The sequence below is a fragment of the Montipora capricornis genome, chromosome 7 (assembly GCF_036669925.1).
Source record: "Montipora capricornis isolate CH-2021 chromosome 7, ASM3666992v2, whole genome shotgun sequence".
Lineage (NCBI taxonomy): Eukaryota > Metazoa > Cnidaria > Anthozoa > Scleractinia > Acroporidae > Montipora > Montipora capricornis.
Genome location: NC_090889.1, coordinates 31356034 through 31369512, shown reverse-complemented (window position 1 = coordinate 31369512; position 13479 = coordinate 31356034). Strand labels below are relative to the sequence as shown.

General features: G+C 40.8%; 1 protein-coding gene across 1 annotated transcript in view; it reads left to right on the top strand.

Moving 5' to 3' along the window:
- Positions 1 to 13479, top strand: part of LOC138056915 (dynein axonemal heavy chain 6-like) — a 94440-nt gene that overhangs the window by 74002 nt on the left and 6959 nt on the right. The window contains 15 exon segments of the mRNA XM_068902865.1: positions 35 to 220; positions 580 to 638; positions 1162 to 1275; positions 2909 to 3089; positions 3704 to 3883; positions 4313 to 4419; positions 4579 to 4705; positions 4907 to 4975; positions 5577 to 5654; positions 7430 to 7600; positions 8234 to 8424; positions 8868 to 8961; positions 9829 to 10069; positions 10612 to 10712; positions 11609 to 11699. Coding sequence (XP_068758966.1) covers positions 35 to 220; positions 580 to 638; positions 1162 to 1275; positions 2909 to 3089; positions 3704 to 3883; positions 4313 to 4419; positions 4579 to 4705; positions 4907 to 4975; positions 5577 to 5654; positions 7430 to 7600; positions 8234 to 8424; positions 8868 to 8961; positions 9829 to 10069; positions 10612 to 10712; positions 11609 to 11699 — 1990 coding nt within the window.

The window sequence follows — 13479 nt, the reverse complement described above, 5'->3', positions numbered from 1 at the left end:
TTAATTTCCTTTTTTTCTCCATAACAATTACTAGGCTAATCGCTGGATCAGGGCGAAAGAGGCCAAAAATGGACTTAAAGTGATCAAGCTCACAGACCAGAACTTTCTGCGCACCCTCGAGAACTGTATTCGTATTGGTATGCCTGTGCTTCTGGAAGAAGTCGGAGAGACCCTGGACCCGGCATTGGAACCAATCTTGTTGAAGCAGACTTTTGTTCAGGTGAGATAGAGATTAAGCTTTACATGACCTCTTTGCAACTTGTTATGCACGAGAGCAGCTTGTTATGCACGCATCGCTATTGTGTTTCCCTGGGATTGTGTCCATTGTTGCTGTGTATATTATTTTGTCTCCGTTGTTCTCTGAATCAGTCCTGTGCGCTGCGGTGGTAGCTGTGAGCTGACCTAACTTGCTTGCAACAGAAAGCTTTGTGTAACCTGAACACTTGGTAAATGTGGCGAACTCGGGGCACTTATGTCCAGACATGTCTGTATTCTCTAGCGCTGCTCTTCAGCAGACGTGTGGAAGCTGGCCCTAGCCTTGTAAAGTGTCTATCAATCATGCTTTGTGTTCTTTTCCAGGGTGGTCGTATGTTGATTCGTCTTGGAGACAGTGATATTGACTACGATAAGAATTTCAAGTGAGTTCTATGTTGTTTCTTCAACTCGTCTGCCATATCTCTCAAATCGTATTTGCCTGCACTTGCCATGTATTATTTTTGTGTTTTGTTTGTTTGGTTTGTTTTTTTAAATTTACTTAGGGGGTATTTACATGAGACTGGGACGAACTCAGAATGAGTTCTCATCGGCCTTCATACATTTCTTCATATGCGTTTACATGACACCGGCCTGACAATGAACTTAGACTGGTCTGACTTCGTCTCGATAGCTGGGCCGAGACGAAATTCGTACCGTTCTTATGTAAATGGCAACAAATCTCAGACCGGGTCGAGAAATTTCAAGCCTGTTTGCTTTTGGGTCAGCCATATATTTAGTAGACAAATCGTATCATTTCGTCCCGGTTTCATGTGAGCGGCTGCAAAAATTTCATAGCGGTCTGAGTTCGTCCCTGGCTCATGTAAATACCACCTTACTTTTCTTCATTTCACTTAAGTATTTTGGTGAACTATATTCTGCTGGCCCCTGAAATATTTCTCACTTCAGGTTTTACATGACAACCAAGCTTGCCAACCCTCACTACCTTCCTGAAGTATGCATTAAGGTTACCATCATCAACTTTACTGTCACCAAGTCGGGACTCGAGGACCAACTGCTAAGGTACAGTAAACAGCCTCGTAAATCTTTGCAAGGAAGGTACATTAACGATAATTTTATTTATTTTATGAATTTTCGTGCATTCGGAAAAACGAACTTCATTTCATGATCCAGAGAATTGCATAGAGTGGTTTGCAATTGAGCGTCGAAAGTACTTGAACTTGAACTTGAACTTTATTGTCACAATATAACATTACAATTCTTACCTTTTTTTACAGTTGGCCCGCAAATAGTAAATCTAATCTAGGCGGGTCAACTGTGTACAATACCTCTACTACAATTTTCACTTTTGATAATTTTTCCATTAAATTTTTGCTCATTTTTGCTAAATCCAAGCAATAGAACGCAGTGTGTGGGCATGTTCATAGCCAGCGTTTCGTGTGATCGCTCTTTTTTAAAACAAATGTAATTTGGTCTGTGTCTAGGTAGTCATCGCATTGTTCTAGGACCGATAGAAGTAAATTATGAAGCTAATTAGTGAATTACTTTGGTTTTGCAGTACTTCACTCAGTGATTGGTTAAAAGTTCTCGCGCCACTTTTACAATCAGAAGTGAAACAAAAACGAATTGTGGCTCGCGCGTGTACATTTTCCCGCGCTTTGTGTCGGCTACGTGTAATTACTTCGAGTTTTGATTGGTTTACTGAATTGTCTCCGTCCTTTTTGATTGGCCAAAGTAATTACTTTGGTTTTGGCTTTAGGACACTCATTTGAAAACCGCTCTGTCCACGATACTTGAGATAGCTCTTAAAATTATGTGTGCTTGTCTTCCTTTGGATATTATGCGTGAGGGATCCAGCTTACCTAGTTATCGTGCCCAATTGGCTTTAAGTCACTTTAATTTTGCTACAGTCTTTTTGTTTATGACTTTCTCTTAATTTCATTATTCTTTCTTTCTCCTTCTTTTTTTGACTGTATGATAGTTATCAGTTTCTAGGAGATTTTGCTAGGCGATACATTTCTTCTTGAACTTTCGTTTATTTTTCGTTATTTTTGTCATCAAGGTCATCATTGTTAGATCATTAATGTTCCTAAGCCATGACAACAAGTGTAGCAGACAACAGTTTGTGGGGTAATGGGGTGGGAGATGAAGCACTCCATTAGGAGGTCATGAAAAGGCAGGTTGGATAATAAGGTGTATGATGTGACGTTCACGTGAGACAAGGTTGCTCTTTAACAGACAACAGGCAATAGAATTGGGTCAAATATCCCTCGCAGAGGTCATACTTGTCACATTAACTTTAATTTATAAAGGTTTGTAAATTGGCTCCATTATTAACGTTTATTATCATCTACGCCGTTGTCGTCTACGTCATTATCTTCATCGTGATCATCGTCGTCATCTTCGTCATTATCGTCGTCGTCATCATCATCATCATCATCATCATCACCACCATCATCGTCATCGTAATCATTTCATTCAGCTTATTCAGCTGTTGCCGTCTACGTCATTATCGTCATCATCGCCGTCGTCGTCGTCGTCGTCGTCGTCATCGTCATCATCATCACCATCACCATCACCGTCATCATTTCATTCAGCTTAGTCATATTGTGTCATCCTCGTATTGTGTCATCCTCGTTTTCAGTGTCAACGTTGTCATCAGTGCAATTCATGGTTTTTTCCTTGTCTTTTGTAGTGACGTCGTACGTCTTGAGAGACCAGACCTCGAAGATCAGAGAAATCAGCTAATCGTACGAATCAACTCCGACAAAAACCAGCTGAAGGCTATTGAGGACAGGATCCTTAAACTACTGTTCACTTCAGAGGGAAATATATTGGATGATGAAGTGCTCATCAATACCTTGAATGAGTCAAAGGTGATGGTACAATCTTGTGTAACACTGGGACCCCATCCTCTTGCCACTTCAAATTAGAGGGAGGGTGTCAGTTAATGTGAAGAAAGTCGTTATGTTGTTCCATGAACGAAATTGGTTCCTGTCACTTCGGGACCTGTAACACCAAATCATTTTAGAGGTGCCAAGTCTACGTTGGCTAATTAGCTGATAAGAATGTGCGTATTGTAAACTCAACTGCCAATTACGTCATTCGGTGGTGACACCAAGCCTTTGCCCATGGGGAGTGGTGTGAAATGAAACGAAACTTCTGCTTTTTCTTGAGCCTTTTAATCCCTACCAAGCTGGGCCGGGTTGTTTTCAGTATGCTTATGGCTAACCATTGTTAAATGCCATGTCAGACGAAAGATTTTGATACCACTTAACCATTGGCTAGCTTCAACTATACTTCGAGGAACTCGGCCTAGAAGTTGATACTATTTCTTTAGTTTGTATCCCACCCATTCACTCTTCAGAACTTCCAGTTGAAAGAATTTCACCCAGTTATCACAGCTCACCCAAAATTAAATCCTTGTGGAATATTAAATTTGAACTGAACTCCAGAGTATTGAAATCTAACGCTATTGTTTTGTTCCCAGGTTACTTCAGGAGTAATCAGTACGCGGTTAAAAGAGGCGGAGATGACTGAGGAGAAGATCACAACCGCACGTGAAAAGTACCGACCTGTGGCCACTCGAGGATCTGTCATGTACTTTGTGGTGGCGAGCATGGCTGAAGTCGACACCATGTATCAGTACTCGCTGAAGTACTTCAAACAGGTAACGAGTAATTTAAGAGCTACGGGCAATATCTTTTTTAATGCAAATACCACCACAGGAAAGTACTCCTACGTAGATTTCATTTGAATGGTCACACTTAAGGATTTCATCCTCAGACTCAAATGTTAGTAACACCTTGTACAACAAAATGAACAGCACCGTAGGAAAGTACTGCTCAGTAGCTTTCATTTGAAATTTTATCCACTGACTCCTATTCGACGACTGGAAGTCGCTGTTAGGCAGCATTTTCAAGACCGAGGTCATAGGTTTTCGCTATACGGACCGACCCCTGGCTGGTAGATAACTCGCTCGCGCATTGAGAAAAAAATAATACTCATTATCTGTCTTTCAAATGGTCATATTTCTGAGTATCATGCAAAAACTTAAAACGTGGTTTTTCTGACTTAAACGTTTCTTTGTTTTTGGCAGTTGTTCAATCCGTGTATTGAAAACAGCGAGAAGACAGATGACCTGGACAAGAGGCTTGAGATCCTTCTCACGAATTGCACTAGCTCGGTGTACACCAATGTGGCTCGGTAAGTTTAGCTGGATAAAGGGAGGAGGGGGGAAGGATTTTGAGGATCTCTGCATGTCCCTCAAACTACCCAACCCATAACAAATTAAATAGAATGCCATATTTGTATAGATCAGGTTTCAAGAGGACCTTGACTTGATCTTTCTGTTCTTCATTTCAGGGGCTTGTTTGAGAAGGACAAGTTGGTGTTTTCGTTTATGCTGTGTGGCGAGATAATGCGGCAGAGAGAAGACATCTCTGATGGGGAATGGAATTTTTTCCTCAGAGGAAGTGGGAGCCTAGATAAGGTAAAAGTGAAAGGAATTCAAGGGACGTGCGAGGGATGACATTCTGAGAACTCGCGTAGTGTGATGGCAACACAAAGGAGTTAGTCAGAGGGGGTGAGGGTGCCTTCACTAGTGTACCAGCTAGGGTGGGGTGACCGCAACTGCTTTATGTTGCATGCGAGTACTCAACCATTTACTTACATTTTCCTTTTTGTTTTTCAGGAACGTCCTCCCAAACCTGACGTTTCTTGGCTAAATGAACATACGTGGCACATTTGCTGCGATTTGGAGGTGCGCATCGGTTTTACCTCAATTTATTGCAGTTGATTTTCAATAGGTTATGTTCGCATGCAAACTTAAAAACTCTAAACTATATTAATTAAGATAGAACAATTGGAAACTTATTCTTGATAGTGGCGTTCTGAGGACGTCGAATTCAAACGTCAACTTTTTGTGTTTATCTTCAAAAAACCGATCTTGTTGAACACGAGGAGAGTTTTAATCTGTAAGAATCGCGAAAGAAGGCAAAGTAACAATTAGGCCCTACCAAATTTAATGCCTTTTGCGGAAAACGCACCTTCTTAGATGTGTTTTCTTCCACTGTCTGTCTGCTATCACTGATGAAAATGAGCGCAAAATTCAGCGCCTCTCTATCTGGACCAACCGCATGACCACGAAAATAGCGGTGACGTACCTCTACTGTTCCCGCACTCTTGCCAGGTACATGCATTGCTGCGAATTGTGATTGGGTAACGTCGTTGTCTGTCTGTGATTGGCCCAAAATTACTTTCGTCTCGTTTGCATGACACTCGTGGCCAAATGATGCATGTTTATTTTAACACTTTATTGGCTTCTCGCTTCTTCTAAACATTTTTGTGCCTGTGAACTTTAGGACTCGCTTCCGGCTTTCAGTGGCCTGAAGGAAGAGATAGTCAGCAAGCCTATCATCGTTAAGATAGGATCGATAGAGGTATGGTGTTTATTTGTTTGTTGCTGTAGTTGCTGGTGTTTCTTGCGATACTGTTACAGTCAAAGTAATGACTCTCAGTGGCTGCGGGCAAAGTAGCCTGAAACCCTCCTTTGCCTTGTCTGATATGTAAAATGGCCTGGAAAGTAACCTACAATCCTAGTACCGAATTTGTTTATGCAATTTAATTGATTATATTATCCTGTGTGTTTTTAAATTAAGTAGTCATATTTAGTTGTTTAAGTATTTTTTAGTTAAAGCCTTCTTTTATTCATGTAAGTTCTTCACATTACGTTTGCTGACTATACGCCGTTTAAGCCTCCGGCTTTGGCTGCTCTCATGTATTTCTCAGAGTCTGATATGTAACAATAAAGGAATAAAGCTTCGATTCACAAAGCCTTCGCATGTCAAGATGTATCCTTTTCTAACAATAGGCTATTGATATCAAAACTATAGAGTATTGTGAGAAACAATACTTAGGGTACATCTTAACTTAAGAGGGTTTCGTCAATCTGGCCCCTTGACAACATTGTTGAGATGATGTTGAACTCGTTTGTTTTTATTTAAGAAAAAACAACAACTTTTTTTCCTCGCTCCCAAACAATGACAAGACGCGGAGGGGTTATTTGTGCTTGTTCCTGAAAATCATCTTGTTGGGTAGGGCGAGGGAGGGGGTATTATTTTCCTTGTTTTAGTTCGGAAAATTGGAAACGTCTTAGCTGTTGTTGTCCAGGGTTATAGCTTGTCCCGCAAAAGGAGGTGAGAGTGTCTTAAAAACAGTGATGAGAATAAAAGTACATGAAGGGTGATGACAAGTAATAATTATGGAAAGCCATAACTTTCTTATGTAACCTTTTTTTTGGTTTTGTCTTGACGTTTTGGACTTTTGTCATACTGTACTGTGACAACATTATGTGGTGTGGTTTTGTCGTTGTGTGGTGAGGTTTTATCATTATGAGACGGCGTCTGCTGGTTACGTGTTGTGTTTCCATCATGATGCGTTGAGGTCTTCTTTTGTCGTGTTGTGTTTATAATCTCATAAAGGGAGAAACCCGACGTCATAAACTTCACCGCTTAAAATGTAAACACAGCAGGTCAAAAGAAGACCTCGTCACATCATGATGGAAACACGACACGTAACCATCAAACCTCGTTGCATAATGATAAAATCTCACTATATAATGACCAAACCACACAACAAGACAAAACTTCAAGACCAAAAGAATAAAGATTGTATAAGAAAGATATGGCTTTTCATATATAATGCAGCTTTAATAACTTGGGGTGCGATCCATTTGGACAAAAATTCCGGTTCGAATTTCCGAAATTTCCAGCCGTCAAATGGAACCGAAAATTCCCGGTAATTTCCGACATTTCGAAAAAAATGGTCAACTTCGAGAGGTTGCCAAAAATTTCGAAATAAAAGATCCCAAAATTGCTGTTCCATTTGATTCTGAACCGAAAATTCCGATTCTTTTCCCCAAATGAATCGCGCCCCAGAAAATTTCCGCGATATTTCGGCAAATGGAGAACCTCGAGAAGTTGACCAAAACTTTCGGAGTGAGCGTTCCGGAAAACACTGTTCCATTCCGAATCGATTCTAGACCGAAAATTCTGGAATTTTTGCCCAAATGGAGGCGCACCTGAACATCAGTGAGATCAGTAAGACGAGCAGTTTTGGCGCAAGATGTGGGCTAAGGCACTGAAATACTGTACCATTTGGGGCAGAGTATGAAGGACGTATATACATAACCAATTCTCTGTTTTTGATCTCTTAGGTTTGCCCAAACCCTTCATTGCTCTCTGAAAGCTCAGATGATGGCCGTACAACAGCAACAAGCGAAAGTACAGAAGCGACTGAAGAAGGAGAAGATCAGCAAGTCAGTTTTGGCGAGCGTTTGACAAGCTTCCAGAGCCTCGTGTTTGTGAAGGCTTTTAGAGAAGAAAAGGTGATGTTACTGTAGCTTATACCTAACTTATAACCGAGACTGTAGTGTCTATTTATTTTTTCCTAGCTATTTCACCGACCAAATGATTTTTATATTGATATCCTCTTGAAGTTTAGAGAAGAAAGAACGCTAATCTTCAGTTGTTTGTTTTAATCCCAAACCTTACTCCATTCTTGCCCTGTAAGCGAAGGCGCTTGCGCCGAAAAAGCAGTTTTGTGACTGTTTCGATTTTTGCCTTTCAATGCTCAGTGGCTGGTTGATAAGTTGAACATGGTTTGTTGAAAAATGGTTCGTTGAAAGTTTAACAAACCGCGTGCTACTTTAACCAATCACATCTCCGTATTTTTCCGCGCTCGGAGCCGGGTGGATGCGCTTGCCTTTGATTGGTTTGTAGAGTGTTTTCACGTGATGTCACGGCGGCCATGTTGGTGTTCCAAACAATAAAAGGGCGGCCATGTTGGTGTACCCAACTAATCCTCTGGGAATTGAGGTCTATTATGCAAACGTTTTCCTGTGTTTCGGTGGAAAAACAAGGTCACTGATCACGTGAGTGAAAACGCTCTATTGATTGTCTTTGTTGCTATAGGGTCGTATCTAACACCTATCTAAAGTTCAAATTATATTCACGCACAGGTCGTCTTCGCCTCTGTCGATTTTGTGTGCGAAAATCTTGGCAAGACGTTTGTGGAGAGTCCGTCAATCGACCTCAACACACTGTATGCTGATGTGGGACCCACCACGCCTCTTATCTTCATCTTATCAACTGGGTCGGATCCCATGAACGCCTTCTTGAGATTCGCCCGAGAAATGAGCTACAGCGAAAGGTGAGACTTAATAAAGCGTTGACGATTAGGAACTTTACTGACTTGTCCAATTTCAACTGCAGCAGTGATGTTGAGTCCCGAGGGATTGAAAACGTTTTTTTTGCCCCGCTGAAACTCGTTTCTAAACATTTCAACTCGAGGCTCAGGGTACAAAATCTATTGTCTATGGCCAATATGGCCCACTGCGCGAATAAGGGCTTTTGAGGAAAGGTGTCCGAAACTCAGGATACGAAAGGTGCTGCTTCGAATCAGTAGTCTCGGGTCCCTCCAAGTCTAATCCCATGATAAGTTCTCTCTTCCCCACTCCCCCTCCCCCCCCCCCCTCCCCCCGGCACAAATAATCAGTTTTGTTAGTTAGTTAGTTAGTTAGTTTGTTTGTTTGTTTGGTTTACTTTATGCAAATTTCAGTTCTGCTAAGCAACGGTTTTGCTTTGCGTCAATAGGATACAGGCCATCTCGTTGGGTCAAGGTCAGGGGCCTGTGGCCGAGAAAATGATCGCCAATGCAACTAAAACAGGAGACTGGGTCTTCCTTCAGGTAAGAATTAGTGAATAAAAGTTATAGGCGAATTTGTTCAGGGATGTGCGAGGGCCACGCATGCTATAGGCCACTTCGGAAAATACCATAATACTCTTTGTTTGCCCCCCCCCCCCCCCCCCCGCCCCCCGCCCCCAAATTTTTCATAAGCATTGTTTTTCTTTTCTCTTGGCACAATTGTAAGTCCCAAGAGAAACTGGAAACATTAACCATTTTCACATTCCCCATAATACACTTTGTTTGCCCCCCAAATTTTGCATAAACCATTGAATTCAAACACTCTTGGGAATATGCAGTGTCCCAAGGGCATTAGAAAACAATGGTTTATGCAAAATTTGGGGGGCAAACAAAGTGTATTATGGGGAATGTGAAAATGGTCAATTGCTTATGCAAAATTTGGGGGGACAAACAAAGAGTATTATGGTATTTTCTGAAGTGGCCTATTAGCAAACAGAAGCTAACAAATGCCTTCATTTTGGTCGTAATCCTCCCCACAGAAAATAACACAAAAAAAGGCATTTAAGTTTCACACCCGTTTACTATCTTGACGAGATCTTTTGATCAGTCATTTACGCAGATATTCTTCCGGTTCGTTCGTTCTGGTAACAAGATTGTTCCCAGTGTCTCACAACACCCGGCATTCTTCAAGATGGCGAATACGGGGAAAGAGGCGTTTTAGAGGCTCCTCGTTCCTAAGCGCTTTTTTTTCCTCCTCTCCTCTCTATTGCCTGTAACACAAGCGAGTAATTTTATGCAGTGCTCGTGCATAAATAGTTTGTCAGCTTGTTGTCTAGAATGTTCATTTTGATTATAACATAAGTAATAGGGATTTCTTAGTTTTCATTTTCTCTTTATTTCTTTTTCTAGAACTGCCATCTCGCTGCTTCCTGGATGTTGGCAATGGAAACGCTCATCAAGCACATTTCCAGCCCGGAAGCGGAAGTACACGAAGACTTCCGGCTGTTTCTGAGCTCCATGCCAACCAAGTCTTTTCCTGTGACGGTTTTACAGAACAGTGTTAAAGTGACGAATGAACCGCCCAAGGGACTCAGGGCCAACGCTAAAAGAGCTTTTGGTGAACTCAGCGCTGACACATTCGAGAATCACAGTGAGTTATTTTCCTTCTGGTTATCCTAGTTGATTTGCTCATTCTAGTTTCACTTTTCCTCGTTCTTGCCACGCCATTGAGTTGTTACTTTTATAGCCTGTTTCAGGTTGTGGGAGGTGGCAAAACTTTTCGCAAAATGGTGCGAAGGAGCGAGAAAGCGATTTAAGACTGGGGCAGAGAGACCCCCTCCCCCCCCCCCCCCAAGTTTCTCCTCGCCTCAATGCTCGCTCGCAATTCAATCTCTTTCAAAATGTTTAGCTTCAAATGCCTGAAATAGGCAACCTGTTTTTGTGAAACCCTAGAGAAAGACCTTTTTTTTTTTTTCAAGCTCGATGAGTAAGAAGGAAATTCTCCATGAGTTCCAAAAAATACAATCGACACTCTCGCCCACCCCCCCTTCCCCCCCTCCCCCCCTCCGCCCCCTTCCCCCCCTCCCCCCCACAAGACACGTGTTATGTTTAATTAACCCGAGTTTGATTCCGTATAGAATTAATAGTTCTTCATTCAATTACTGGTAAATTGATGTGATATTCTTTTTCCAGCTCTCGGTGTTACGTGGCGTAAATTGGTCTTTGGCATTTGCTTCTTCCATGCAATAATTCAGGAAAGAAAGAAGTTTGGCCCACTGGGTTGGAACATCAAGGTAAGAGTTAAGCAAATAAGGAAATTTAAAACTCACAGCAGAGCTTCCGTTTTAGTAAATACACTCAAGTACACTTAGTTTGGTATATTACATCAGATGGTGAAGAAGTAGAGGATATTTTTGGGACAATAAGATGTGTGTGTTGGTGTAGTGATCAGCGCCGTGGCACGTTGCGGAAACTCTTCTTCTCGAGAATTTGGTTGTTGTCTATCTCAACAATTTAGCGGGGCCTCCACTCCAACAGATAAGAAAGGGTTTGTCTCGGAAAGAAATGAATTTCAAAGTTTTTTTGGACGTCGCCATCTTAAATAATCGTGAGATGTTATGGTTGCCCTATTGTAATTATGCAAAATCTCTGTGTGTCAGAACGATAGCATGACCGTAACACGTCAGAGTTGTACAAAATGGTGCGCCCGGGAAAGTTGATTGCTTAAAATCTCTCCCTTCTTAAGGTGACACCCGAAACGTATCGGGGCCTCTAACCATTTATTCCCAAGATCAAAGCGTTCGTTCTCCTAACTAGTACCGTAGATTTCTTTGTTGGGTATTCATAAGAATTTGGTGTTACAGTATATCAGAATCACACCTCTTAAGCTGATAATGATCTTCATTCTCAATACCTGTCTGACTGACATTTCCTTGAGATTGTGAGGAGAATTAACATACTCGTCACATCTGAGGTCAAAGGGTTAAGAAACGGGCCCCAGTTGTACTCGGCCAGGTAACCTCAACGATGTTGTTGTTGTTGTTGTTAATATACGATTCGTGTTATTATCACTATTATAATTACTGTTATTATTATGGTTATCAGGATTAATTATAATTAATTTATGAATTACTGTTCATTAATTAATTGCAAATTTTGATCTTTTGTTCCTATGATGTTCATTAAACAGCATGAGTTCAACGACTCGGATCGAGAGAGCGCTCCATGCAATTTAAAGATTTTCTTGGCAGAAGGACAGATTCCTTGGGATGCTCTCACTTTATCACTGTTCAGGTAAAAAGGCTTGTACTATAACATGGCAACTGCAACTATTCTTGAGGAGACCATAAAGGTGCGTTAACGCCACGGAACAAAAACGGAACGGATTCAATCATTGTTGCCAAGAAAGAGCGAGTTCCTATCTGCGCAGTAAGGCATCCATGATTCCTTCACAGAACACATGAAAAGTAGCTCTTTCTTTTCAAAAATTATCAGCATTTTTTAATCTGTTCTGTCTCGTTTTTGCTCTGTCGTGTAAACCAGTTTCAACACTTTCTAGGAACTGTACTATTTATATGGACTGAATCTACGCAAATGTTTCAGTTACGTCAATGTTATGGTACCATAAACAACACCAATAATTGCTTTACAAGATGCGTCACAAACGTGACGTAATAGATTGCCATACAAACAAAAGAGCCATCTAAATGAACTCTATTTTTCGTCTTTAAGCGCTTAGTTCTCAATAATGAACTCGGTGACTCCTAATTTGTATTGGCGGAAAGTGAATACCAGGCGTAGATAAAACTCTCTGCCAAGTTAAAAAGATCTGCTCCGGAGCAGATTCGAGCTACCTTCGAAATTGGAAAATGTTAAGGTGGCTCTTAATCCACTCTAGAGATTGGTTTAATCTTGGCTCTTGGTTTTACGTTAATTCTGCTAATCACTCTTGGAGGTCACTCAGTTCGTTTTTGAGATAGAAGCGCTTAAAGGCAAAGTATAGGATGTTTTTCGATTGCTTTTTGGTTGTTATGGTAACCTATTACGTCATAATATTAATTGTAGCTTGGTAAGCTACAATTGGTGTTTAAAGTGATACCATAAATTTCCGTTACGTGAAACAGTGTGGTAGAGTCAATCCTTCTTATCATAAGACATTCCTTTGGAATTGTTGAAACTGGTTTTAGCTATTAAGGTGAGTCAAAAAGAGTTTTGGCAATTTCAAAGAAATGTGTTATTTGAATGATTGACTCTACAACAACATTGTTTCATGTGAGGGTAATGTTATGGTATCTTGTAAAATACCATTCGTAGTTTAACAAGAGGCACTGGTTGTTATGACGTAATTGGTCACCTTAGCAACAGGAAAGCCATCTAAAAACACCCTATTTTTACTCAAAAACGAACTCGATGACCGTCATTTTTTAATCGCTGAAAAGTGATTAGCAGGCTAAGATGAAACTCTCCGCAAAGTTACAACAAATTCTCTAGAGCGGATTAGAGCCACCTTAAATTTTTCTAATTGTAAAGGTAGCTATGAATCCGCTCCAGAGAATTTTATTTTAACTTTGCAGAAAGTTGTTTCATCTTAGCCTCCTAATTACTTTCCACCAATTAAAAAATGAATGGGGGTCACCGAGTTCGTTTTTGAGATACAAGCATTCAGAGACTAAATATAGGGTGTTTTTAGATGGCTCTTTTTTGCCATGGTAACCTTTTACGTCACATAAAAGAGTGCATCTTGTTAAGCAAATCATTGGTATTTCATACGGTACCATAACATTGCCTTTACTGGCCACAGTTGTGTAGATTGAGTCCTTCTAAATACTACAGTTTCTTGTTGGAATCATGTATGAGGACAAAATAAACTGTAGTATTTCCATAAGGATGGCAATAGCTCTTTGAATATTGAAGTTGCGCAGTTTGGGTGGAGAGGTTTAAGGAGTAATTTTTTTTTTTTTTTTTAGTATTTTCAGATTTAATCTGTCTTGGTCTCCTCTTTAACAATCAAGTAAGAACTCGATCCTCGCAAGGCGCGTGAGTGGACCACGTGAAAAACGT